Source organism: Symphodus melops, assembly GCF_947650265.1.
Source record: "Symphodus melops genome assembly, chromosome: 5".
Lineage (NCBI taxonomy): Eukaryota > Metazoa > Chordata > Actinopteri > Labriformes > Labridae > Symphodus > Symphodus melops.
In genome coordinates, this window is record NC_136695.1 from 9,421,208 (window position 1) to 9,448,926 (window position 27,719).

At 39.3% G+C, this 27,719-nt stretch overlaps 1 protein-coding gene and 2 long non-coding RNA genes across 6 annotated transcripts; 1 reads left to right on the top strand and 2 right to left on the bottom strand.

Moving 5' to 3' along the window:
• Positions 1–1,142: 1,142 nt before the first annotated feature.
• LOC306824533 lies at positions 1,143–2,337 on the top strand. The gene is made up of 2 exons (XR_013779153.1): positions 1,143–1,201; positions 1,297–2,337. It is a non-coding gene; the product is annotated as an uncharacterized lncRNA (long non-coding RNA).
• Positions 2,338–9,690: 7,353 nt separating this feature from the next.
• LOC306823908 lies at positions 9,691–10,969 on the bottom strand. Its single transcript, XR_013779070.1, has 3 exons — positions 10,680–10,969; positions 10,329–10,448; positions 9,691–10,005 (listed from the first exon to the last, which is right to left on the bottom strand). It is a non-coding gene; the product is annotated as an uncharacterized lncRNA (long non-coding RNA).
• A 5,842-nt stretch (positions 10,970–16,811) lies between these two features.
• Positions 16,812–27,009, bottom strand: sqlea (squalene epoxidase a). Of its 4 annotated transcripts, XM_079343467.1 has the most exons (12): positions 26,629–27,008; positions 26,521–26,565; positions 25,581–25,839; positions 22,731–22,908; positions 22,342–22,438; positions 22,114–22,227; positions 21,753–21,924; positions 21,217–21,312; positions 19,514–19,656; positions 19,194–19,290; positions 18,959–19,046; positions 16,812–17,532 (listed from the first exon to the last, which is right to left on the bottom strand). In XM_079343467.1, the coding sequence occupies exons 1-12, from the start codon at positions 26,797–26,799 to the stop codon at positions 17,340–17,342; spliced, it is 1,653 nt and encodes a 550-aa protein (XP_079199593.1). In that variant the 5' UTR covers positions 26,800–27,008; the 3' UTR covers positions 16,812–17,339. The 4 variants fall into 4 exon arrangements, with proteins under 4 accessions (XP_079199593.1, XP_079199594.1, XP_079199595.1 ...); XM_079343468.1 differs by having other exon boundaries at positions 21,753–21,852; positions 26,521–27,009; XM_079343469.1 differs by lacking the exon at positions 26,521–26,565 and having other exon boundaries at positions 26,629–27,007.
• Positions 27,010–27,719: the final 710 nt, after the last annotated feature.

The following is a 27,719-nucleotide window of genomic DNA, read 5'->3' on the forward strand; positions in this document are numbered from 1 at the left end:
CAGCATCTGCTACCCAACATTATTGAGGACATGTAAGACACACACACTTCACAGTCCATAGGTCAGACGATATGAGGACACCACCTGAAACACACAAGTCTTTCATAGCCTAAAACAATATGAGGACATGACGACTGAACACATGTTCATGGTCCTGACTTCTAATTTCTCCTGTTGTTGTCAGAGAATCTCTAAACCCCACACTGAAGTGAACTGATCTTGTAACTAGAAATTACTATGAATAATTTTTATTTAACTCATTCCCCGCCATTGACGGAAAATTCCGTCATTTGGAACCCAACCGTTACCCGCCATTGATGGAATTTTCCGTCAATTGGTGTTTTCAGTGTAATACGATAGGGGGCGCTCTGACGGATGTTGTGAAAAAGTTACAGGACTGTGGGGTCAAAAACCAACAAACAAGACCACCCGCGGGAAAGTAGAGAAAAAAAACAAACATCTTCTTCGTCCTTATTTTCTAGCGGGTGGAGTTCGATCAGTCTATATGTGAGTTTGACGCGCGTCAAAAAGTCAACATTATCCGTATAGATATGAGATAAAAGCTCTTGAACAGTACAAACATGCCGGCGCCAGCAAGGAGATATTCGGCTGCGGAAGCTACAGAGTTAATTATCGATACAGACTCTGATAATTCATTTTTTGACCTCCGTGAAACTGATCTGAATGAAGTCAGCTGCGGAGGGATTCAGGACCTACATTCAGACCTTCAGGACGTGTAAGAGGTAAGATATGATCACGTTATTTTTTGATTCACCGTGATAGCATATGCATCTGATAATTCATGAGATAACGTGACGTCGAAATAACATATCCCTCAGTTTTGTACATAAACGATGTACCAAACGAATTTTTTAACGGACTTTTTCTTGTAATTTCCAGACACAGAGTCCAGGTCTCCAAGGTCCAGACATACATGTAGGTGCAAGAGGTGAGTCATGATAACATATTTTATTTAGTTTGATAGTATGTTACTTGGATTGTATGATTATTAGATACTACAAGACAAGAGCACCTGCTAATTTGTGAGAGAAGATAAAAAATAGATAATTTAGCTTTCATTTTGTACACAAACTATTTACCAAATGAATATTTGTATGACATTTTACTGTCATTTTACACACAGAGTCCAGGGATTCAGGGCCCAGGTGTCCTTTACACAGAACTACCCAAGGTGAAAGAGGTAAGATATGATATGAAGAGGCTGAAAAATAACGTTCCTCTCTTTGTGCACATCACACTGTTGAATAAAAAAGTCGTCATTCTAATTATTTACAGGTCGATCACAGCAAAGAGGCAGAGGTCGGACCTGTGGATCTCATGGGCGTGGTGGAGGTCAAGCACCTGGTGACCAAGCAAGAGGCTCTGTAAACCAGCCAGGTGCAGGTCCTGGTCCAGGTAATCTGATGTGGAAAGAAATGAACTGGCAGCCAAAATACTTTCTTTTCACTGAGAATCCTGGACCTCTAAATGATGCTGCTGCTCTTGATCATATCATTCCTAAGCCTGACCTTGAAATGTACTGGTCTCCAGATGACATTTTGGCCACCCCCTACTTCAACAAGGTCACGTCCCGCAACAGGTTTGAAATCATATGGAGATTTCTACACTCCAATGATTATGAATCAAGGCCAACAAATAGCACTGACAGGTTGTACAAAGTCCGCCCTGTCTTATATTACCTTATATCTAAATTCAGTCAAATGTATCAACCTAACACCAACATTTGCATTGATGAGGGTATGCTTCTGTGGCGTGGACGGCGAGCGTTCAGGGTATACAATCCCCAAAAACCTGTCAAATATGGGTTCAAATCCTACATCCTTTGCCATTCTGACACAGGGTACTGTTACAACATGAAACCCTATTGCAGAGAAGGTGCTTCCCTGGAAGACACAATTGTCTCTCTTCTTGATCAGGTTTTTGTTCAACTAATGATTTACTATTGAAAATAATAATATTTAAGTGTTTGTAAAAACAAATTTCTGAGTGTATAAGAGAAGAAAAATGTATAATATAGTTTGTAAATGTTGTAGTGCTACACTATTCAAAGAAAATGTATAATTTTATGTAATCATTTTTATTTATTTTAGTTACTTATTTTAAAATATAACTGTAGTTGTCAAATGAAAGTAAAAAGAATCCAAATGTAAACTCAAAATCACATTTTTTTTCTTGAAAATAAGTGTGTTTTACAAAAGTGCTGTTTTCTCAGCTTTTTGTCCGGAATGTTGTTTTTTTGTGAAAATGGCCGATATTCAAGTGCTGATAAAAAAAGACTGAATGAAGTTTGAATAAAATAGTTTTTTGTGTATGAAAGCAGAGACTCTGATCTTTCTTTTGATGTATTCAATATTTACATATTCAAAGAACAAAATATTCTGTGGGTCTTGAAAGATTGGTGAAAATGGTGAAAAAGGCTGGCGCTGGCTGGCAACAATTCTAGAATTCTCTGGCGGGGAAAGAGTTAATATATCTTGTTTTTATCTTTGAATACTTAACAGATTGTTTACTGTAAAGTCTATTAAGATTTACTCACCAGAGCTTGCCATGGCCACTGAGATTCTCCATAGTCATAGGTTATTTCACTCTCTGCTTGGATTTCTTCAACAGCAAACAAGCAAAGATGAGGTTTACCCTGGACTGTCAACTTTTTCATTTTGCAGTGTGGGGACTTGTGGCCATCATTTACCAGCCGGCCCAGTGAATCATCTTCATGGGAGGCATCAATGCTAAAATTAAACAAGGAAACATATCTAACTTTTCTCCACTAAAACCATAATGTTGTAAAGAAATTTCTGAACACCCAAAGTTCATCAGCAATTTTTGTGTTGAGCGATTATGTTGTCATGATGTCTAGCAATGTTCACAAAGTAAAACATCGGGAATGATACTGTAGTTTCTTAAGTTCTCCTCCTTAGACGATGATGTGTAGATGATGAAGAAATATCCGCTGACACTGACTTGCATGTAATATAAAACATTTATTTACAAGAACAGCATCAGTCCAGGTTAGTCATGTTCCTGGGAGAGTCACCAGCCAAATGTGATCCTCTCGAACAAAGACAAGACCCTCTTATTTATACAATTTTGGTCAACAACATCAGTACATTTACGACTTCATTTAGGCTTTGATCATTTCAGGCTCCTACAGTCCTGCACCCCCTGTGGTTCCTCAGAACATCTGGCTTCAAAGGTTACCACAGGTCACCATAAGGTGACTTCTTATCTCCCCCAATGTAGCCTAAGTGTCTGTTCTCACTTCAATACTAAATTGTTTATCTTTCTCAGTCTTACAGAATGCCCTCATAAATAAACCCCTACATTGTCTTTGATGTTAAACCAATCTCTAACTTTAAAAACACCATTTGTCCCACCAATAGCTCACATATTTCAGCAGCACATTTACACTTATTTATATTACATTATGTTGCATGTAAAATACACTTCAATACCTAACATATCTTTATAGTCATTGATCCACTGGACCTTTAAACACGGCTTGTCACCTCCAGCTAAAATAAACTGAGCGGCCTCAGCCTCAGGACGAAGTCTGCAAAAAGCATCATATTGCATCACATGAAGACAACTTCCAGGCAAAGAAACACATATTTTTCTCGTCTCAGGGTTAAATGAACCATTCAACACTAATACCATGTTTCTAATGATACACAGCTTCATGCAAATGGGTGAAGTATCCCTTTAAAATTAAATACTGCCATAAAATCATTATACAACTGCACTCTACCTGTTCTGAATAACTAGTATCATCTGTGTGTTTTAAATAGGAAAATATCATCTAAATTCCAGAAATAATATGTTGTGCAAAAAACCCCCAAAAAACAACTTTGACTGTCTCTGCAGTTGAAGATGTCAAAGTTTGTTTGGGGAATCGTCCCTTTAACTCAGGTTTGAATTACTATGAACATTTACTTTTAGCAACAACTTCTACTATCGGTTGTTGAAGATTAAACAAAAGTAATTAATTAACGTTATCATTCATGATACATCTCTTACAGTTTGTTTGAGTCCACTGCGTGTTTGAATTCTGTTTAGATAATTAGCTAATTAGCCAACTTTACCTCATGAGGTGGGTGTCTGGCATCAACGTCGAAGGATTAAATGTCTTCTGAGGGCTGAAGGTACCGGATGCGCCGTTCACCGAGTGCTGCGCTGCTCGAATCCGTTTCAAAGGCTTCACACTTAGGTTGATTCAGTAGCTAATTAGCCAACTCTACCTCCGGAGGTGCGCGTCAACGCAGAAGCGCTGAAGGTCCTGGATGTGCCGTTCACCGAGCGCTCCACTGCTGTCATATCCGTTTCAGAGGCTTCACAATAAAGTTGAGTCTATCGTCCAACCAGATGCTGCATCACTGAATGACTAGCCCAACGCTGATCTCAGATGAAATCTTTGTGTAAAGTTGGATGCCAGCCGCAGTTGTACGATCAAACGGAAACAAAAGTAAAACCTAGGATAAGACTGAACCGTGTATATAACGCTAAATGGCTTTTATTTTGAAAGAAAGACATACAGGAAGTGATTAATGCGGGAACTTCACAAGTCACAGACTTTCCTTGTCGTGTTTACATTGGAAGCTCAGCCGCATGCACCGGAGTTCAGGCAAGAACAATGTTTCGAAGTTGTTGAGAGTTGTCAAAACAATGTTTTACAAACTACTGTTTGCTGTCTTCTCTAAATTTGGTTCCGTTTGCATGAAAAACGTATTTAACAACACTTAGTATGTATGTGAAAATGTCCTAATTTTTCCCAGTGTCCTGACTGTGGTGTGTTATATAGGTGTGTTTTAAAAATGTCTGCAGCACTTGTGGACCTCCAGATGAAAATACAGATTTCTTTTTTTATTTTATTTTATTTTCAGTAGAAGGCTATAATGTGGTGTTCTGAAGGATTTTACAGTTGCTCAGTGAATGAAGTAACTTAATGACCCACTTTAAATGGCTAAGTTAATTACTAAATGAAGTTGACATTGTGTATTGTGCAGTTTTTGATAGTGTTTTAATAGTTGTTAAACATCTGCACTTTACACAAGGCTGTATTGTAAAAGTAACCCTACCCTAATGAAGTGTTGGCTGTGTCAATCAATACTTATAGGTTCACAAAGGGAGGAGAGTGACCCTGATGTGTAAAGAGAAGTCATGTTTTCACTTACTGCTGAGATCAAGGTAGAAACGTTTAAAGTTACAAATGGTCAGGCAGCAAACGCCAGGCCTGTGATCACTCTGCCGCCATTAACAGATGTTTTAAAAAAAATGCCTTTTTTTGAAGACCATTCCAATGTTTACTCTTTATATATCTGTGCATAGCATTAGCTATTTTTTTTTTTCCAAACTTTTCTCTCATCTTATTCTACAGAACAATGTGGATACATTTTACCCCAGCCAGTGGCAGAAGGAAAGGCTGTGAACAATTGCATGCATGTCTGCTGGTGACAAAAGAAAATGTTTATATTTATGATTGCATATGAATTGTTTGAATTACCCCAAATTTCCCATTAATTCCCCAATTTAACTTTGCATGGAAAGTTTCCAGAAATTGTCCACCCCTTAGCAACCCTACTGCTTAGTGTGCGTAACATGTATTTACGACAGAGTTGAAGTGTATTGATTATGATTATTAAAAATGCAATAATTCTCATAAATATTGCAATATATGATTATTTCCAGTGCCGTTTAGTGTTGTTCCTTCACGATACATTGCACCCACTTAACCTGCTTTAGGCTACTGTTGGTGAGACTACTTACTGCACCTAAGACCCAGATGTTGATGATAATTATAATTATTATTATTTGACTCTAATTGTATGGAAGATGTATATTGCAGTAATGCTTCAAGTGTGTTAGTGTGTCTGAACAAAGTGACATATCAGGACCAGCAGCGTGACGTCACTGAAAGTGTGTTAAAAGTGTGTTAACTTCCAAAACTGGCCACTAGTTGGCGTACTCGAAGATGATCAAAAATGCTAAACACACTTACACACTTATTTTCCTAAAATTGTGATGTGTCAGGACATTGGAGATTTTTGTTCTAGGAGCATGTTGGGGGGGCCTACAACACTGTAGAGAGGTTAGAAAAATTAGGACGTCAAAAATGTCCAGATTTTTCAGAGTGTCCTGATAGTGAAGGTGTGCTATCATAAAAATGTACTGATTTGTCATGAATACAAGTACACACACACACACACACACACACACACACACACACACACACACACACACACAGGTTTATAGGGTATAGACCGACAAAATCCCAAACTGGGCATGTTGGTGGATTAGACCGACACACCTTTCCCAAGGTCCTAGAGCCTTGGGAGTAAGGCCAACACACTTCAAAAAAATTGAAAAAAATTTGGCTCACTTCAGCGCTCTTCTAGGAGCTTCAGAGGCTGAGATATCCCACCTGACTGTATGGTGGTTTATGGCGACCTTAAAGTTATGGTTTATACTGACCATACCTGGTTTAGGGCGACTTTAAAGGGACAAGGAGGCCACGCCCCCAAAGCCACATATTTACATATGCACACTATCACACCTGACTGGGAAGGTGTTTAGGCTGACCTTTGACTCATCATTATTATTAAAACATAGTTATGAGCTGTTCAAGAGCACTCTGAAGCTCTACATATATTCACCTTTTTAAAGAGTTCCCCACAGTCCTCTGTGGCTGTAGACGTGCCCCCCTCAGAGGTCAGCTCAGAGGTGGATATGTCACCACGCTGCTCAGTGGACGACTCCTCACCACACTCCTGACTGTTGAAAAACAGCAGATTCATTGTAAAGCATTCAGCCTTATTTCCCTCCTTTGTTTCCCTCTGAACAATGATCACTTTCAGCACATGTTCATATAATCACCTGTCCTCTCCAAGGCCAGTCCGAGTCACCATAGTCATAGGTGATCTCCTCTCCTGGCTCGATGTCTCGTCTTGCAAACAGACACAGATGGGGCTTCCCTTCTACATTTAGGTGCTTCATTTTAGCGTTTGGGTTGATGTGGTCATCGTTGATAACCTTCCAAGTGACTCATCTTCTTTTGCTGCATCAACACTTCAAATACAAACGATCAATATTGAATACATGCATGTGTATATTTTCTGGATTAAGAACCTATTAAGATCTGGACTATCAAATGCTCTGTGTTAAGTCACTGACATAAAGCATTGAGTTTTAATACATACCACCAAAATGTTCCATAATGGCGAAACTCAAACATGAAGACCTTCAGCTTGTTGTGATAAACTCGCTGTCTCCACATTCTTGTTTGCTTATTAGTTCACCACGATACTCCAACAGGAAGTCTCCTTTTTCAAATGGAGCACAAGGAAAGACGCCCCGCCCTGTTAAAACACAAACACAAGTGATGAAGTCAGGAGAACCAGGACATTTTATAAGGCCAACAGTCCTTAGTCAGACCTATCTTACCCTTAAAAGAGCTGATGAACCTGACATCGAGGTCACCTTTGTCCTTCCCTGACGCAATACAGGTCCTTGCATCTTCCTTTGGGTTTAAACGCCTCCGCCTCTGCATTCCTGTGTGTACTGTAACCCTATGTGTCCAGAGACAGAGGGAGGGTTAACATAATCACCTGGTACACAGAGACATAATATTAATAACTATATTTATATAGCACCTTTAAAAGCATGCATCAATGTGAAAGCTCACTACAGTAAAAATGTGATTTCCACACAGAAACTTTACATTTTACAGTTGTCTTGCATGCATGCATTATGTGACTTAAAATTAATTTTTAGTGACTGAGTTGAATTTTGATATCACAATGTATAATATTAGTGTTTATTCCAGTGTACATCTTTACACATTTTCTGCTGATGGAAAAGTTACATTGTGCCTCACAATAATTTAGGGACATTGTTATTTACATGAGTGCTTTTTCTATGTGGTCTGAATTCTAATTAAATAAGTAATAGTATATAACACCCCAACAATAGAGACAATAACAAAGATAGCCCTGGCACGACGTGGTGGAGCGTCATCATCCATGAACAGAAACACGGAAACACGCAGTCCTGCTACCAGCTGATCACAGCAGGTCTACCTGTTGAGTTAAAGGGCCACACGGAGCCGTCATCACGTGCGCGTCGGTGCGCAGCTACGCTAACCGGATACGCGCAGACACGCAGCAGCTCTCGCTAATTTAAAGTTAAATCAGCAGAGTTACGGTCTAATACGATTTTGTAAATTAAGACGCCATATTAGTGATAGGAATTGCACATTGTCAGTAACGTAACCGTTTAAATCCCCCTTTTATTTTAACGTGCATTAAATATCGCGTGATTTTCAGTGAAAGTAACATTAACAAGTTACCAGAGCGCTTAAAAAAATAAACTTCCACTTCACAGAAAAACTCGGGTTCATTTAAAACTTAAACCTCATGTCAGAAAATATATAAATGAGCTGCTTACCTTAACTTTCATTGCCAGGAAAATCTCCCGCGACTCCTATCTTAGACACGCCCACATTGAAATGACGTCAGCTTATTTCCGGGTTTGTGTGTGTGTGTGTGGCTGTGTCCCATTCCAGAGGTTGCAGCCTTCGGAGGGTGTGGCCTTCGCGGTCCACGAAGGCCACACCCTCCGTGGACCGCGAAGGCTGATCCACGCAGTCTCCGAAATGAGACGGTCTGGTCTTCCTACTTACGTCCCTAACTGTTCGGTCTCCTAGCAACCCTGACAGCGTCCGTTTCTGACAGATCAATACGTTGGTTTGTTTCATGGTGGAGAAGTCCCAGCAGCGTGAGAATAAGGCTGAGAGTCCGGCTGTCCAGCTGTGGTCCAGCACAGGGACAGCCTGGGTTTTTTTTTTTCTTTGAATAAAATTAAATGTAAATACCCCAATATAATAAATATAGAATATTAGCGATAGATTTTTAAATAATAGAAATAGACTTTACCTTTTTGTGTTAAATAAATCAAAGTTTAGTTTAATTTCATTTCTGCTGGTTGTTTTTATTATAGCTATACTAGTTCATGTTGATAATCTCCACAATAGACAGGATACTGTGAAGCAAGGTTGTAATAATTCTCTTCATACTGTTATCATTAGGTTATCATTTTTCGTAATTCCATTTCCCTATTGTGCCAGGCTAACTGTTTACAGTCTGGAAGCTATGAGGACTGGAAGAAGAGAAAACTCAGATGCTTCCAACCTGCTCTTGTATTTCTGATATTCTTACCTTGTTTTCCTGAGGCAAAGTACGAGCAGCGACTCCTTGATACTTATTTATCACTGGGACTGAAGCTTTATGTCACATCCTTTTATTGATCATTTTAAATATTGAAACAAGTCTGCTTATTGTCTGCTCTCTAAGTTAGGTAGCTGGCAGTACAGTAAATAGTGTGCAATCTAAATATTTTCTTGGAGGATTAAAGCAGTGTGTGACAGTGAGGAAGCTCAGATTATTTTCTTGTGATTTAGTTTGCACCTGTAGTGAATCATGCTGCTTTTCTCTAAATGAGTTAATCAATGAATTACAAGTTATCAATTCAATTCTTATCTTGTTCAATCACTTTCATGCATTCATAGTCCAGATAAAATTAAAACATAGATTAAAATAATATTAAACATAGCAAACATTACAAATATGTAACAAAATAAATCATTTCTATTTGAATTTTTTATTTATATCGTTTTTCTATTAAACATTGCAGCAGGCAGAACTTCTTCTCCATCAGCTCCTCGCTCTCCTGCGCCCTCGTCTCTGCTGCCTCCCTCTTAAACCTCAAGTCCTCTTTGATGGGGGTCCATCAGCTGCCTATCGAAGTCCCTCTCTTTTCTCCTGCCTGGCTCTCCCTGACCTCTCCTCCTCCTGGTCCCCCGCCTCGCTGGACCCTGGTCTGTCCTCAGGGATGGAGGCGATGAGGACAGGGGTTGAGGTGGACTGCCTCTTTTCCAACACCTCATCCATGAGGACAAACCAGGGCCAAACTCGCACCTTCTCCTGATCCTGGACACTTGCAGATGAAATTAATCATGACAGTTGACGACAACAGCAACAGAAATGTTATCAAAAGTCAGTTTATTCAAGGGGGCGCCGATAGCTCAGCGGCAGCGACAGCGCGCGTACCATGTTGTGAGGCTTTGCTCCTCGCGCGGGCGGCCCGGGTTCGCGTCCGGCCTGTGGCCACCTTCCCGCATGTCTCTCCCCACTCTCTCCCCCTTTCCGACTCTATCCTCTGTCCTATCAATAAAGGCAAAAAGGCCAAAAATAAATCTTAAAAAAAAAAAAAAAAAAAAAAAGTCAGTTTATTCATTCGTGTGAATATAACTTATATACATTCAAGTGAATGCACAGATGACATGTATTTCTTTTTAAGGTTGTCCCTTTTTTTTGGCCCTGGACAGACCTCCAGCCCAGCCCAATGACTCCAGAATAGTTCCTATTACAGAGAAAACACTAGAAAAGGGAAAGCAGGTTTACACCAGGGTGAAAAATAACACACAGGCCTAAAAAATGATCTATTTGGATGCCCTATTTTGGATTTAAAAAACAGAAAGTCAGTTTGCATCCATTATATTATCCATATTATTGTGGGCTTTACATGGGATGAGAACTAATTATAGCCTTAAGTACAAGATGGTTAAATGGTGATAATATGGATAATATGGTTGTTTTCCTTAATGTTACCTCCAAGCTAAGCTGGCTGTGTTCTTCATTCCTGTGAACAGATGATCATGTTTCCCCTGCAGCTGGACCATCTAAGCAGTTTGCTCCCTAAAATCAAAACATGTTGAAGAAATGTGACGTTAAATGATGCTTTACTCTGTTTGGCTGCTGGAGTCATATCAAACCGTCGAAATGTTTTTAACTTGATCATTTGTGTGCGTAGCAAAGTCTGTTAACTCCACTAAAAACAAAGTAAAGTAAGAAAAAAACTAACGTTAACTCAACAAACATCAGGTCGAGTTGTAACTTTAGCCTAGCTTATCGCTAGCAGGAATCAACAAACATTAGGCTTTTCAGTCGCCTTCCTCTTTAAACATGGATATGTTTAACTATTTAAATGAAATAAAATCAAATACTTGCATTTAATAGTGAAATTCAGATCAGCTCCGCAGGTCGGGCTTGAGGATGCCATTGTTTACATTAATGTTGAACGTCCCTTGCGCGCAATGCATCTTGGGAAGGGAAGGCTGCAAAGGATCCAACCGTTGAAGCCTCCAAAATCGGGGAAAGGAAGGCTGCATTTCTCGGCTGCATTCGAAGGAGCCGCTGAATTGGGACAGCACTTGTCGCGCCGGTGTGACGTAATCGGTCTTAGAATGCAGCCCACGAAGGCTGCAACCCCTGGAATGGGACACAGCCTGTGTGTGTGTGTGTAAGTTTAGAGAAAAAAAAATCTAGAATTGGGGCTTGGACGCTACACACATACACAGAATTACAGGTCAGGGTATTAGACTGACAGTCTGAAAAATCATATTTATATGATGTTTAGAAATGAATCAACATCTGAATATTATCCCAGCTGTCTAGAAGGCTCATTTTGCACTTGTTTTGAAGAAAAAATATTATTTTTTGACCATAAAAAATGTAACTATATATATATATGTGTGTGTGTGTGTGTGTGTGTGTGTGTGTGTGTGTGTATGTATATGCATATGTACCGTAAATTCCGTACTATTGAGCGCACCTGGATATAAGCCGCACCGGCTAAAAATAAGTAAATAAATGTATTTGTACATATATAAGCCGCACTTGATTATAAGCCGCAGGTGTCCACGCTATAACAAGAGCTATTTACACAGACGTAGGCTACCGGTAACATCCGCAAATACTGTAGCGTCCGTACGGACGTTAAAGGACGACCAGAGCGTTCAAATAATAACTTTTAATAACCCGATCACTGTCGGCCGTGACCACGCCGTTTACAGCAGAGAGCAACACATAACTTGCCGTAACAATCCAACTCTCTCCCCCAGCGTTCTCTCATACAGCCACTCAACACGTTCGCGCTGGTGCATTCACTGACTCTCCACATAATCGGAATTATGAACACATTATCAACTACTGACTTTACAACATGAACCGTTACAATACGAAGCCTAGCCGACGGTGTCTGTAACACGGCTGATGAAAAAGATGACCGTAATATATTTCACAAGAAAAAGTCCATCCATTCACTGCCTCAGAATGACTTCATTACTCACTTCCTCAGTCTCTGTTGTCGCTGTCAGTGTCATCTTAACGTGCAGCAGCTCTGTTAGCTTCTTTGACAGCCAGGTCGATCGCCTTTAACTTGAAAGCTGCATCATATGTATTTCTCCGTGTGTTTTCCATGATGAGGGTGCGTGCATGAAGCGCAAAATGACTGATATTAAGATCCGACGTGACGAAGTCAAATGTTTTTGCGGCAGAAGCTCATTGTCCCCCATAAAAAATCCATGCATTAGCCGCACCGGAGTAGAAGCCGCAGTGCTCGAAGTGTGAGAAAAAAGTAGCGGCTTATAGTCCGGAATTTACGGTATATGTATATACATATATATACATACATATATACATATACATATATACATATATATATATATACATATATACATATGCATATATATATATATATATACATATATACATATACATATATATATATATATATATATATATATATATATATATATATATATGAGAAATACTAATAAATCCAATGAAATGAAGGAAATAAAAAAAAAAGAAATCCCCCAAAACAAGACAACAAGTAGCGTCGTGACGCGTAAGCAACGCGTCACGCCGTGAGACCGCCAGCACGGCCCACACCCGGGACAGGTACCTCCCGGCCCTCGAGGGTGAGGACGGTGGGGAAGAGGACGGGAGGGAGAGGACGGGGAGGGAGAGGACGGGGAGGGAGAGGTCGAGGGAGAGGAGGGAGAGGTCAAGGGAGAGGTCAAGGGAGAGGACGAGGACGAGGACGAGGACGAGGGAGAGGATGAGGGAGAGGTCCAGGTCCAGGTCGAGGGAGAGGAGGGAGAGGTCGAGGGAGAGGACGAGGATGTGGGAGAGGACGAGGGAGAGGTCGAGGGAGAGGTCGAGGGAGAGGACGAGGAGGAAGATGAGGAGGGAGAGGTCGAGGGAGAGGACGAGGAGGAAGGTGAGGAGGGAGAGGTCGAGGTCGAGGACGAGGAGGAAGAAGAAGAAGAAGAAGAAGAAGAAGAAGACGAGGAAGAACAAGAAGAGGAAGAAGAAGAAGCGGAGGCGCCCCCGGTCGGACGCACGTTCCTGTCCAAAGACGGGACGATCCTGTGGTCGTCGGTCCCCCCTCATTTAGCCACGCCCACTTTTTGTGCCAACATGTCTAGTTTTATTTTTCCACTGGGATCATGTGTGTCATGTTTGATGAATGTATGACTATATTAAGGCCCATAACAAACTACTTCCTGTTTGTGACGAACAACGCGTCCGTATGACCACACCCTTTGAGGAAATGACGTGCAGAGCACAACGAGAGATCTTCAACATGTCGAGAACACACTGACATTCTCATTGTGTCAATGGGATAATTGCTTTTGGAGGAGTTCGTTCAAATAGCTAACCTGTGAAATGCGAATTTTCGCCATTAAAAAAAAATATGGCGGACTTCCTGTTTGGTTTTGACTATGGGTGTAAGAGGATTTTATGTGAGATCTCGCATGGTGAATGTGCCTAAAAATTTTCGTGCACGTACGATGAAAAAACCTCAATGGGGAGGCCCTTTTGAAAATTTGAAGGGGGCGCCAGTGAGTCATTTTGCGTATTTTTTTTACGAAATGAAAAAAAAAAAAAAAATCATTCGAAAAACAATAGGGTCCTTCGCACTGGTCAGTGCTTCGGTCCCTAAAAATCATTTGAAAAACAATAGGGTCCTTCGCACTGGTCAGTGCTTCGGTCCCTAATAATCATTCGAAAAACAATAGGGTCCTTCGCACTGGTCAGTGCTTCGGTCCCTAATAATCATAAGGATTACAATAGGGTCCTTCGCACTGGTCAGTGCTTCGGTCCCTAATAATCATAAGGATTACAATAGGGTCCTTCGCACTGGTCAGTGCTTCGGTCCCTAATAATTTGAAAAACAATAGGGTCCTTCGCACTGGTCAGTGCTTCGGTCCCTAAAAAGGAGAAAAATAATCATTTGGGTTTCAATAGGGTCCTTCGCACTGGTCAGTGCTTCGGTCCCTAATAATCATTCGAAAAACAATAGGGTCCTTCGCACTGGTCAGTGCTTCGGTCCCTAATTAAAAAAAAGCAGACGGCCCCTTTGTCACTCTTTCTCAGAGCCGTCCTAAGGCATAAGCGAACTAAGCACTTGCCACTAGGGGCCCCCCAACTTTCACTGTACGTCCATACAATAGGGTCCTTCGCACTGGTCAGTGCTTCGGTCCCTAATAATCATAAGGATTACAATAGGGTCCTTCGCACTGGTCAGTGCTTCGGTCCCTAATAATTTGAAAAACAATAGGGTCCTTCGCACTGGTCAGTGCTTCGGTCCCTAAAAAGGAGAAAAATAATCATTTGGGTTTCAATAGGGTCCTTCGCACTGGTCAGTGCTTCGGTCCCTAATAATCATTCGAAAAACAATAGGGTCCTTCGCACTGGTCAGTGCTTCGGTCCCTAATTAAAAAAAAGTAGACGGCCCCTTTGTCACTCTTTCTCAGAGCCGTCCTAAGGCATAAGCGAACTAAGCACTTGCCACTAGGGGCCCCCCAACTTTCACTGTACGTCCAAAGCGCAGGTAGAGTCAAAAAACGTCCAAAAAAAAAAAAAATTGTCGTGCACGTACGATGAAAAAACCTCAATGAGGAGGCCCTTTTGAAAATTTGAAGGGGGCGCCACTGAGTCATTGTGCGCATTTTTTTTTTTTAAAGGTTTATTTTTGGCCTTTTTTGCCTTTATTGATAGGACAGTGGATAGAGTAGGAAACAGGGAGAGAGTGGGGAGAGACATGCGGGAAAGTGGCCACAGGCCGGACGCGAACCCGGGCCGCCCGTGCGAGGAGCAAAGCCTCGCAACATGGTGCGCGCGCTGCCGCTGCGCTATCGGCGCCACCCATTGTGCGCATTTTTGTTACGAAATGACGAGAATATCAAATTTTTCACCAGACCCGATGACATTGGAGATTTCGATGAGTTTTCATTCACGTTCAAGCCGTCAAAAATGGCTCCAACGCGACGGAAGAAATTTTTTTTTAATAATAATTCAAAAAACAATAGGGTCCTTCGCACTGGTCAGTGCTTCGGTCCCTAAAAATCATTTGAAAAACAATAGGGTCCTTCGCACTGGTCAGTGCTTCGGTCCCTAATAATCATTCGAAAAACAATAGGGTCCTTCGCACTGGTCAGTGCTTCGGTCCCTAATAATTTGAAAAACAATAGGGTCCTTCGCACTGGTCAGTGCTTCGGTCCCTAAAAAGGAGAAAAATAATCATTTGGGTTTCAATAGGGTCCTTCGCACTGGTCAGTGCTTCGGTCCCTAATAATCATTCGAAAAACAATAGGGTCCTTCGGACTGGTCAGTGCTTCGGTCCCTAATAAAAATAATCATTCCAAAAACAATAGGGTCCTTCGCACTGGTCAGTGCTTCGGTCCCTAATTAAAAAAAAGTAGACGGCCCCTTTGTCACTCTTTCTCAGAGCCGTCCTAAGGCATAAGCGAACTAAGCACTTGCCACTAGGGGCCCCCCAACTTTCACTGTACGTCCAAAGCGCAGGTAGAGTCAAAAAACCTCCAAAAAAAAAAAAAAAAAGGACATATCTTTCGGGTGCGGAGAAAAGAAAGTAGAAAGAAATTTGTGTAGCCGTAATTGGCAAATTAGCCAGCTCATTTGAAAACGACAAATGTGTTTCAGGGTCGCTGATGGCGTAGTAGAACAACTCCTGTATCTATTTATATCATAGTCTTCGCGCGTCCGGCTCGTGGCAGTCTGTCCTGCATATCTCCCAACCCTTTTCTGCAATAAAGGCTGTAAAACACCCAAAAATAAATCTTAAATGAATGCATTTTTAAAAAAAAAAGGAAAATGTATCTATTAACTGGACGTTCAAATAGCAAAATATTCATGCCAAAGTAATTTAACTTTGATAGAATGTGCTCTCTATGAACAAAGTGAACATTAAATAATAATTAGCTAAAAATAAAAACAGGTAATTTAAGACTAATATGTACAAGACTGATGAGACAAGATGACTTTTACAGTAAATACAAAACTTTATCACTTGGAACGTTCAACCCCAGGCCACTCTTGTAGCTGAATGTTTTTCATTTTGAACAATACGACAGATACATAGATAGATAGATGGTACTATTTATGTTCTCAACTGGGCCACCACCAATGTCTTTATAAATTACATGTCATATGTAAAGACATGCCAGGCAAACAGTAGGATAATGTAAACAACACTCCTCAAGGAGTTTATAATAGGTGTGTGAATGATCAACAATAAATATTATTGGCAGTAATAGAGGGCCCCAAAATCAAATTTTGCTTAGGGCCCCATGGAGGCTATGGCAGAATAGTCTGTTTGTATTCTACCAAGAGGTTGTTTTTTTTTTCCAGTGCCTTAGAAATGGAATTAATCGAAAACGATCTGGCAAAACAAGAATCCGGTTACATTTGTTTATGTCAGTAAAGAAAGGAACTTAAAGATTAACCCATCCTAAAACTCTATTACTGTGCTCAGCTCTGTGCAATCATAGCATAAGTGATCAAAGATATAAAGATGGGATGGGATTTTATTGAAAAAAAGTCTTTACCAGGAATATCACTGATAAGTGAACGCAACAGTAACACACTCACTCATATTATAAAGGTTTATTGATAGAATAGCTGAAGCAAGACACATTGTCAAAACGTTGCATTAAAAATGACCAAACTATATTATTTAGCTCTGTCCCATTTTCTGTTGGGGATACGGATGCACATGTTGCAATATATTATGAAACCATAGTAGACTGAATTGCGGTCATCATGATACAGCTAAATATGGCTGTGCAATGCATTTTAATTATCTGCAGACGACATTTATACAGGTAGACTGCTGATGATGTGTAAAAATTGTGCAAGGGCAAGTGTATTCCATCTAGTTGTTCTAGTCTTTGAGTTTGATGTGAGAGACAAAGACCAAGGGAATATACACTATGCATTTGCATGCCGATGTCTAATAAATTTAAATTCCAGTGGAAAGAAACTACTGGGACTACAATCAGTTCAAACAACAACAATTTTGTCTCTGCAGTCTTACGTGGAAGCTATAGAGATGATTTCCAATCGTAATCTCTAATCTAACCAGTTTGGTTCTTCTTTGTCCTGTGATGCAGGCCTCTTTTAGTACACCATGTACTTGAGTTCAGAAAAGATGAGGGGAAACATGACTGTGCAAGCACGGTACAGGATTGCTCCACTCTTGAATAAAGCTCGGGGTTTCTTGCTCCAAGACTCAGACTTGAAGTTGAAGTAGATCGCATACAGTGCCACAGCAAAGAAGTGTCCAATAAGGCTCATAGGTTTGGGAGACAACCTGGTCACAGACATACATTCAATAAATATTATTTTTATGTTTGTTCTTTTACCATTACTCCATACATAGATTAAACATTTGCACATATCAAATCAACATGCACATAATGAGAATGGGAACCACACATACAAAGATGCATAATTTGGAAAGCTGTGCCAATCAGAAGAAGGAAACCACACATCTGAAAATGCATAATTTGGTTAGATAATCTCTGTCTAGAGTATAAAAGGGTTTAGGGAAAAATAGCCGGGGCTCACTTTTATCCAACACTGTCAATACAAATAACACACAAGGCACACATATAAATACTGTTCATGAGTAAAAACTCACACATTCAGTGCATAATAAACTACCAATTCCTGACAAAAGCGAGGAACTCTGTGCTTAACTATCAATATGAAATCCAAAGAGGCTTATTTGCTTTGCTTTTGCCAATTTTTGGAAATGAATGTGTTTCCAGCCTTTAAGAATACAGTTTCCCCTCCCCTGATTTTTCTAAAAGTTTTGGTTTGGCTGTAGTTACTTTTATTATTGAGCAATACGATTGAGCAATGATGGTCTGCTATAAAGCTAAAATAATAATAATTGAAGTATTGCTGTAGTATTATTATTTTCTGCATCGCTTTTCTAATGAAACTTTAGAGGGCTTCAACCAAGTCCAGTTGCCTTCTGGATTAAACATTGAACTAGCATTAAATACTAAACCCTGATTGCACCTTAAGGCAAATCCTGTATGAATAAGTGACTGAATGACCAGTTGATTAGTTGCCCTACATGGCACATAATTAACAGACTAATGTTAAAAGGGTAAAATTAAGAGCAGTCCATTTCCTGTTACGTAATGTAATGGCCTTGCCCATTTTATTGATGATATTGTAAATGGGTTTTGACTACGACAATTTGTTGTCAAGGCCAATAGCAAAAAGTCAGTGTTCTTAACTGGGTGTTTTGTAAAAGATTAACTGTGGCTCTCACCTTAAGGATAAACAAAATACTGTTTTAGCTCTGGCTCTCAAACGCTTTTGGTCTTGTTCATATAATTATCATGGTGTTTTTTTCACGAACAGTTTCTTCTTCTTTACTATTGTTCATTGATTTACCATTTTATTGTTTAGAAAAAGAAAGAAAACCAGGCCTGAATGGGAGTCGAGGACGCTATCACCTTCCTGCTTAACCACGTCTACGTCTAAGTACCTGGGAGTGTACTTTGAAAATAAAATGGACTGGTCTAAGAATGCCATGGCCTAAACAGAATGATACGCAAGGCCAGTGACATTATCGGAGTGGAACTGGACTTTCTGATGGTGGTTTCAGAGGGAGGCTGCTAAGTAAGTTACGTTGCATCTTGGACAATGTCTACCACCCACTAAAAAACCCAACAAATGGCTTTTAATTTCAGTTCATGTGGACATGGTTTAAAGCTTACACAGAGAGTAATCCAATCGGCCCAGCAATGCACTCGCCGCCAAGTTTGAAGTACTGAAAGCAGGCTTTTCTCAACTCTTGAAGAGAATCTGGTAAACACAGAACAAATATGATGAAGATTAAAATGGTCATTAGTAATTGACGTTTTTGCATTTTTTAATTATTAAATGCAAAACATTATGTTTGCTAAAGTTTTGTTGTTGTCAATGTAAATGGCAGTGGAGATAGTGACTCACCGTCAGTGGCTGCAAACAGCTCATACAGGGCCTGGGCTAAAACATTAACCACAAACGAATGTGATAACTTGCGTTTCCAGTGGAATTTTTTCTTAGCCTATAGGAAAGGAAAATGTTTTTTCAGAGTTTTACCATTTCACTCAAGACAACAAAGAAATAAATAAATGGCAAGACAAACATAATGCAGTATCCAGGTCTAATTTAGTTTATCCTAAAACTGTTTTTTTTAAAAATGAATAATAAATACTGTCTTTCCTGTTAAGAATAATAAGAGCTGGAGAAAGTAAACAGTTCAGTGCAATTTTTAGCAGTGTGCTTACCTGCAACATCTCCCGATCATTGTGCAGATCAGGGATGTTGTTAAGCAGACTCCTCCAAATGAGAATGTCATTGAGAGCAACACTCATCCCTCCTCCTGTGAGAGGATGCCTCATGTTGTAAGCATCACCCAGCAAAAGCACACCTGCAAAACAAAAAATATTCATTGTATCCCTTTTAATATACACGTCTAGTGCTTATCTTATCATAGTGAATGGCATGACATGCGGAGGATTACTTCATGTACTTATTTTGCTTTTGATACAGACATGAGTCTGTGCACAACATACCTAAATGTAGTTATTGTACTTATATAATTAATGAAGCACCTGAGCTTCAAAACAAGACTGGGAATGGGGAAAACGGATGGCCTAGTACTGTTTAAAGGTTGCAATACACGCCCACCAACTGTATAATTAGCTAAATAATAGTGTTTTAAATTCCCACAGGGGGGCAGTAATAGCCAGGAAAATGAGGGAAATTAGACAGGCCAGCCCAATTAGACGGACAACTCAGGAAGGTCTGATGTCTTTTATTTGTGCTCACAGATCTCTTATTGGATTACATTGGACTGCCAAGGAATGACCATTATACCATACATAGAAGCATAAATTCCTGTGTTAAGAAGCTGTTATAATGCATACTAAGCTTCTATAAAGTTCATGTGGAATTCCAACCTCTGCTTCTGTGCATATCTCGCTAACCGGAGACCCGGTTGTAGCTGGTATACAGCTATTAAGGAGAAACAATCATTTCAGTCGAGCTAAACGTTAAAAACAGGTTAACTTAATATATTTTCTTGTTTGTTCAGAGATGTTTTATGGGCTTAATGACTGAAATGAACAACATAAGAAGAAATGAAAAAACATTTTAAAATATTGTTGGTGAAAAAAGGGGAATAGGAAGACTAAATGTCAATGTTCAAATTCATTAGAATGCAGAGGCTGTGAATGTTCAGTTATGTTGGTTTAATCATGGTTTTTCTCTTTGTTAAGTATTATCAAACAACATCTTTTATTGTGCCTATGCATCTTCCAAACTTGTGTGTAACACTGGGCTCTTGGATTAGAACGTTCCTTTCTAAGGTGTTAAATTCAGAAACCGTCAGAATCACTGCAATTTATGCCAGGTTTGGTAAATCACAATGCATGTACTGACTTCACTTCTTTGCATTATCTCCTCTCGGTATTTTTCACGGAAGGGCAGAAATGCCCCATATTGCATATTTATTAAGGCAGATGTACTAAATGAATTGTTTTGCTCATATAAACGATGTAATCCTCACTGCGTGCCTTTAGTAGATCATATAGTGCATTTTTTGCATTTCTTTAGTAAATCAGTTCCTATATTAGGTGTTTGTTAATGATAACCAAATGATTTTTAAACCTTTTTAAGAGAGCCTTAATAAAACATCCTTACATATCACCTGGATAGATGCAACAATAAACAAGTTATAGCATTACAAATAATTAGTAAACATTATTAACATCTTAATTTCATTGTTTGTAAAATAACTATTAACTAAAGGTTAATTAACTATCAATTTACACTTTATCAATGATGGTTATCATCAACCAGTGTTACCAAAACATTTTTGACAGTATATATAATTGTAAAAAATTAAAACAATATACTGTGTATTAATTTCACCTTAGAAGACGGTCCTATTTTGAAAATCAAGTAAATGTAAATATCACTCAAGTACCTGGCTTACTGATTGGAGAGGGAGGGAGAAAGCTGGCAGGCATGGACCTTAGTCGATCGTTCTGCAGCGCGAACATGAAAGGGTCCTTTAAATGCTCTGAAGTACAAAAAGACAGCACAGCTGGCTTATTGGATGTTAACCAAAGGTGCAAAAGCAAATACTTTTTCTTTTGATGTCTGAATGGACATTTATAAGTAAGTCTGACTCCATTTAATGTAAATTTCTGTCAAGGTAAAGGACCTCGTGAGTTTGATAAATAAGCTGAAAAATAGGATGCCTCATTCAGGTAAAATCCTTCAAATGTAGCTGCCATGGCTGCACAAACAACAGAAAGTAATCTGAAAATGTACCTACAGTGCTTACATCACATTTGACATCACAGTCTGATGTAAAACTTGTGAAGGAAATTACATATTACAAACGTGTATCATTTACCAATCTACAGGGTCAAAGGTCAATTTGATAAGCAAGAATCAGAAAACTTACACCTTAGAGAAAAAAAAAAAAAAAAAAAAAAGTTCGGATCTATTTTTTACCTGGCAGCTGTGGGTGTATCTTCTCAGCCATGTAGTCTGGAAGATGGCGAGGCATCTCCCCTCTGATGTCCACAAGGACTCTGGTATGTGAGGAGGAGATCTGGTAGATGAGCACAGGACTTGGGTGAGCAAGCACAAGCTCAGCATGGTTGTCTCTAAACTGGGGGCAATCCTTGAAAAAAAAAAGAAAAAAAGACGATGACTAAATTCCTGACTTGCTGAGAAAATAAATTGTCCCCCCGGGGAAATTTATTTTCACAGCTGTACAGGCAGGGAGACACCATACTCACACATATAACACACATACATTAAATATAATCATTGCCAGGTCATAACCACAGAAACACTTTCTGGTACTTGCTTTCATAAGGCATCCAACAAAGTGAGAAGAGACGTGAGCTTTCACAGAGACAAGACTTCTTCTGAATTTGGAAAAACAGCCATCGGCCACCACAGTTAGCGCTGCATAAATTTCCTACAGATCACAATTTCACCCAGTTATCATACACAATGAAAAATGATACATTATATATATCCAGAGGGTACTGTAAAGGTAATTAAATGGCTATATTAACAGCAGAGTTCTCACCTTGATCTCCCCAGTTTCTTTGTCCTTGTATTGGAGGCCTGTAACACAGCCGTCCTGTTCCTGCAAACGTGTTACTGTGCCCTCTATGAACTTAACACTGGGGTTACAGTAAGAGAGTTACGGTAGAGATATCAGAACCACATTCCAGTTTAGCATGGACAACATGAACAATTAAGGTCTGAAATTAAACATTTCTCTACATTCTAATTCAATTGATATACAATTAAAATTTCATGGAAAGTAAACCCTGGTTCAACACCAGTAAGATTTATTTTCTCAAACAGTCACATCTAATTGGTGTACGCTTGACAGGGAAAAAGTGCAACTAATCCACTGTTTTGAAATAAGAAGTAAAAAAACAACAACAATTTGTTTGGGTGAGTGCTCACTTCTGCTCAGCCAGCGCGGTTCTCCTGAGGCCCATGATGAAGCGACCATGATGGAAGGCGCGTCCACACTGAATGCTGTCCTCCTTCTGAGGATAGGGGATCTCTACCTCTGTATTGCTTTCAATGTCATGGATTACATAGCCATTGACCAGATGAGCATCTATACCGTCCACTGAACCTAAGGCCGAAGACATGTAACAAGTTCCATCTTGTTAAAATTTACACCGTTTGTTAAAAATTTATTTTTAAGATAAATGAATGAGGAGAAAACACTTGAATCGGGATTTAGAATTTTGATAAAAAGTGAGATCAGGGTATACCAAAGGTTTTGACAAAGGGTCACTGCTGTTATGCCTCTCACAATATTGCTCCTCATGGACAACATGAATGTGTTGACAAAGGAGTTGTGAGAAGTCAAAGACCCATGTCGACTGACAAGGCACAGTTTTTAAGAGCAAAAAAAAGCACTCAGTCCATTGCAGACAACTTTTAGTGTAAAATGGATTGATTTGCTTATTTGTTTGCAATCCTGAGACATAACTTGGGTTAGTTGACATTCTGCAACCAGAGAAGCTGCTAAATATGACGAAGACACTGATAAAAATGACACCAATTACAGTCCAGCCTACGGTACAGCCTGACGTTGCAAACTGTTATGAATAAAATCTGCAGGGGGATGTACACTATGCTTCTCTCTCTTTCACTCTCTCTTTTCCTCTACTTAGACTCATCTGTCTTTGTCCTCTTTGGAGCCATTATATCGAACAGTACAAAGATGGACTACGTTTCTGGCATTGTAAAGATGTATGCACTTCTCAAAAAAGAAATGCAACCTGCAGCTAAACTTACACAGTGCTATAAGGAGGTGACTGTGGCAATCTGTAAAGATGTGAGGGACGCTAATCTCCCTGTGGACAGTTGTTGTACTATTTGGTGTCAGGGGTGTAGGCAGAAAACAGGGGAGGAGTAAAAACAAAAGGTTTATTTAAACAAAAAGACAAAACAAAAACTTACTCAAAATATTAAATCCAAAAACATCCAGAAAGGCACGAGAAGAAAAACCCAAAACCAAACAAATCCAGGGAGCAGAGTGAACAAATGACAGACTACAAACAATCTACAATGAACAGACAACAGGAAGGAAGAAACACAGAGACTAAATAGACATGGGGTAATCAGACACAGGTCAGACTAATCAGACAGTTGAGGACAATCAGGGTAATCAAGACAGGAGGGAAACAGAGAGCAAAGAACACAAGACCAAAGGCCTATACTACGAAGCAGGATTTGAGCTTAGCGAGGTAACTTCAGGGTTAACCCTGGGTTTTCAGTCCTATGAGGGTCAATTACTTTTTACCTGGGTATATCACCACAGTAACTTATGCTGCACACCTAACCTGCTCCGGAGCAGGTTATGTTGGAGACAAGAGATCAAACTTTGAAAATCTCCGCCCACTGACCAATCAGATCTTTAGATCGTTGAGCTCCCGGAGCTGATTGAGAGGGGGGAGGACACTTCATGTGTCCCGCATGATTTTACATTAGACTATAGTCCGTTTAGTTAATGATTATGTTTCACTGATATCCTTCAACAGACACTGAAGAAAGCATCGTAACATTTTAGTTGAAGATGTACAATTACAAATATTTTCTTGTGGCTTTGAATTGTGTTTTCATTAAAGTTGAATTTCTCAAAGTTGCTCTGTTTGTGATGGTCAAAGCTACAGTTTAAATATAACATCTAAAATATTTTCTACTCTCCGCTTTAAAGAGTCAGAGCAACACATTCAGTTCAGAGAAGAAACAAGTTATTATAGTCAGTTCTAAGGTGAACTAACGATGGGACAAATATAAGCTGCAGTTTTTACTCGCAGATTTTCCTTTTTCATTTGTCCTATCTGCATTTGTTACTTCAGCTGTGTCTCTTGGAAGCCTGTTTGTCTTAACTTATTTATATTTTTAATACAGTTTGTAGTTTGTGTAAATTTAATGTTTGTAGATATGACGATCTGCTGACGGCAGATGATTGTGATAGGTTAAATGACGCTAACTCTGCCCTTTTTACGTGAACGCGCTCTTGGCAACGGAGGTTGACGGATCAGGTTGATAACCGGCATCGTAGGAGTGATAATCACGATCTCGTATGTCAGGGCTTGTCAAGCAAGATAACCCAAAGAGACCCTGGATATGTTGAAGTTGCTTCGTAGTATAGGCCTCAGAACACTGATGACAACTACAAAGTAAAACCTGACACTGAAAACACAACCTAAACCAGATAATACAAAATAAAACAGGAAACACTTGAGAATAGACTAAGAAACATTAAACACCAAACTAAGAACCTTAAAACAGCCATGTAGTCTTTCATGGACACAGGAAACAAACTTACAGATAACATAGAAGGACACAAGGACACAGGGAAACACACTAAAGACTAACATATACAGAACACGAGGGAAAGAATAAAAACTAAAACAAGATGAAATACAGAAACAAAACCAGACAACAACCATGACAATTGGATAGACTTTGAAAATGTTATTTTAAGATGGAAACTTTACATATGATAGCTAGAAATTCTTTTCATTTGTAGTGCTTTCTTAAAGCTAAGAGGGACTTTATTTTGTCTATTCTTGCGCCGCTTGTGGAAAAAATGGTACCACTTTTCTCTGAACCAAAACTGTAGTCTTGAATTGTGACAAAGAAAGTCTCGCATATGACTTACTTGGAGTATTTGCAATAGGAAATGTAAACAAAGGCTGCATGCTTTGAAATTGCAGTGGAGGTAAAGAGAACTTTCACACGAATGGTTCTTGCTTGTCTCTGCAAGGAACAGTTTCTATCACCAACCTTCAAGTCCTAGCTTTTTCAGGGCTTCATATCCTCCAGGTTGCAGCAGTTCTCCTACTATCCTGTCAGGCTCCTTCAGGTCCCTCTCCACCACTGTCACCCTCCTCCCATCCCGGGCTAGGACAGCTGCCAAAGCTGAGCCCAGCACCCCGGCCCCAACGATCACCACATCAGGTTCTGTGGCCAATGTTGGGCATCTGTCTGAGGCACTCTCTGGGGTAGAGGACTCTTCTTTTACTGTTTTTCTCATTCTCTGGCTCTGTAATCAAGGAAGTGAATACTTATATTATACAAAGTGCAAAGTCTAAACTGTAGAATGAAACAGACTGCAAGGTTGCACTATGCATACTCTTAATGAAAATACTGTAAACAGTTTCTACCTCATGTAAATTAACCACTGTTAAATATTTACATACATCATTATCATGTTATCTCAGAATGTTTGCACTACTCATTATTGTCTAATCACGTCTCATAGTGTTTGCTTATTTTATGTTTATTGTTGACATTTAATGTTGTATTTTTGTACAGTGATCACAGTTGTGTGCATATTTTATTTTGCACTGAATAATTGTTAAGCATATTTTGCAGCCTAATGTGAAAAAATTGCTTATTTTGTCCAACGTGAAATTCAGTGCCAATGCTGCCTTATATTTCCAAAAGCTTGTCTTTACATTTTTGCAGCCCTCTTGAAGGCAAACAGTAGAAAGTGTACAAGTGTTATACTTTATCAAACAATTAGCTGTGTCCCTCTAACTTTGGTTGCAGTTCTAGGCATTCAACCTTCTGTTTTTTTTATTAGCACTTTTTTGTTAATAAATCTGCGAAAAAGAAACGTTTTCATTATTTGCATCTGTCTGTGTCTAACTTTGCAATCGTAATGTAAAGTGTGCTTTACAAAATAAAAGAGGAAATGTACATCTATAAGCAATAGACCTACCTTTTCACTGTTTGTCACTGATCTGTCTTTCCATTGTGTTGGCATCTGGGGAATTAAGTTGTTGATAACGGGTAATAGAGACAAGAGGCGCAAAATAAAATTAACTACCTGAGAGAAGGTGAGCTTCTGACCATGAAAACACCTGATGTATTGAAGCAGCAGCACGGAAATGAGAAATAAGGTTGTAACCATCACGAGTTCTGTGTTAGAGTAAGTCAAAAACGGGTTTGATTTTTTATACAGATATGTGAAGCTCGCAATTCCAAGGAAAGTCCACATGTTTCAGGAAAAATAAAATAATAATTTGTTAGCCGACTGAAAGCACTGTTGAAGAACAGTGTTTTTTAATTTTCATAAGGCTATTGTTATTTCTTATAAATATTGTGATATTGTTTCTCAGGTGGTCCAGAAATAAGTCAACTACTCTTCCAAAATGCTCATTCCATTAAAACATTTTCAAAGTCAAATGGATGGGACGCAGACACACACCACTTCAGATTCGATGGTTTTAAATCCCGCCTCCTCAACAGTTCAACTCTCCAATCAGGAGTGCCATGGCGGTGAGCAGAGCTCACGCTATCCACGCACTGGACAGCTTCTTCGACACTAGAATCTCTCGAGGCCGCTGATTGGACAGTCGGTTGGCAGGAACGTAGTATGATATGATGTCAGTGAAAATATGCCTTCTGCTTGCTTCCTCCTCCTACAGTTTTTGCTGAACTTTATTTCATTCATTATTCAGTTACAAAAACATTTACATCTTAACCATTCAAATACATGTACAGATATGTTCAATATTTTACATCACACACCCATCAAAAATATGTAAGTACAAGTGTAAAAATGTAATATAACATACTATGAGAAAAATAATCAATTAGCAATATCAAATGAAGAAAGAAAACTATAGAAATACATTATCAAGTATTATTTATTTGTTGGAAAATTTGACTTGCTTAAAATAATCAATGCCTATTTTTGTCAGTTGTACATTTTCTTGAACATTTTCAAAAAACATGTTTTAAAAAATAAATAAAACCAAAACACAGTAGCATGCAACCAACCAATATGTTCATGGTTAACTTTTACAGGCAATATTCATTTACAATTGTGAATTAAGATTCTGATTTTTATTTTGAATTATCAATGATTAGAAAGTAGGATAAATAAACATTCTATATTTTATTTTTGTTATATAA

Coding starts and splice junctions, on each gene's coding strand:
- sqlea (XM_079343466.1), bottom strand. CDS start 26,799: ATGTGGACTTTCCTTGGAATTGCGAGCTTCACATATCTGTATAAAAAA. Junction 21,313..21,752: donor GATACACCCACAGCTGCCAG/GTAAAAAATAGA, acceptor TTTGTACTTCAG/AGCATTTAAAGGACCCTTTC. Junction 17,533..18,958: donor CCGATTGGATTACTCTCTGT/GTAAGCTTTAAA, acceptor GTCTGTGACCAG/GTTGTCTCCCAAACCTATGA.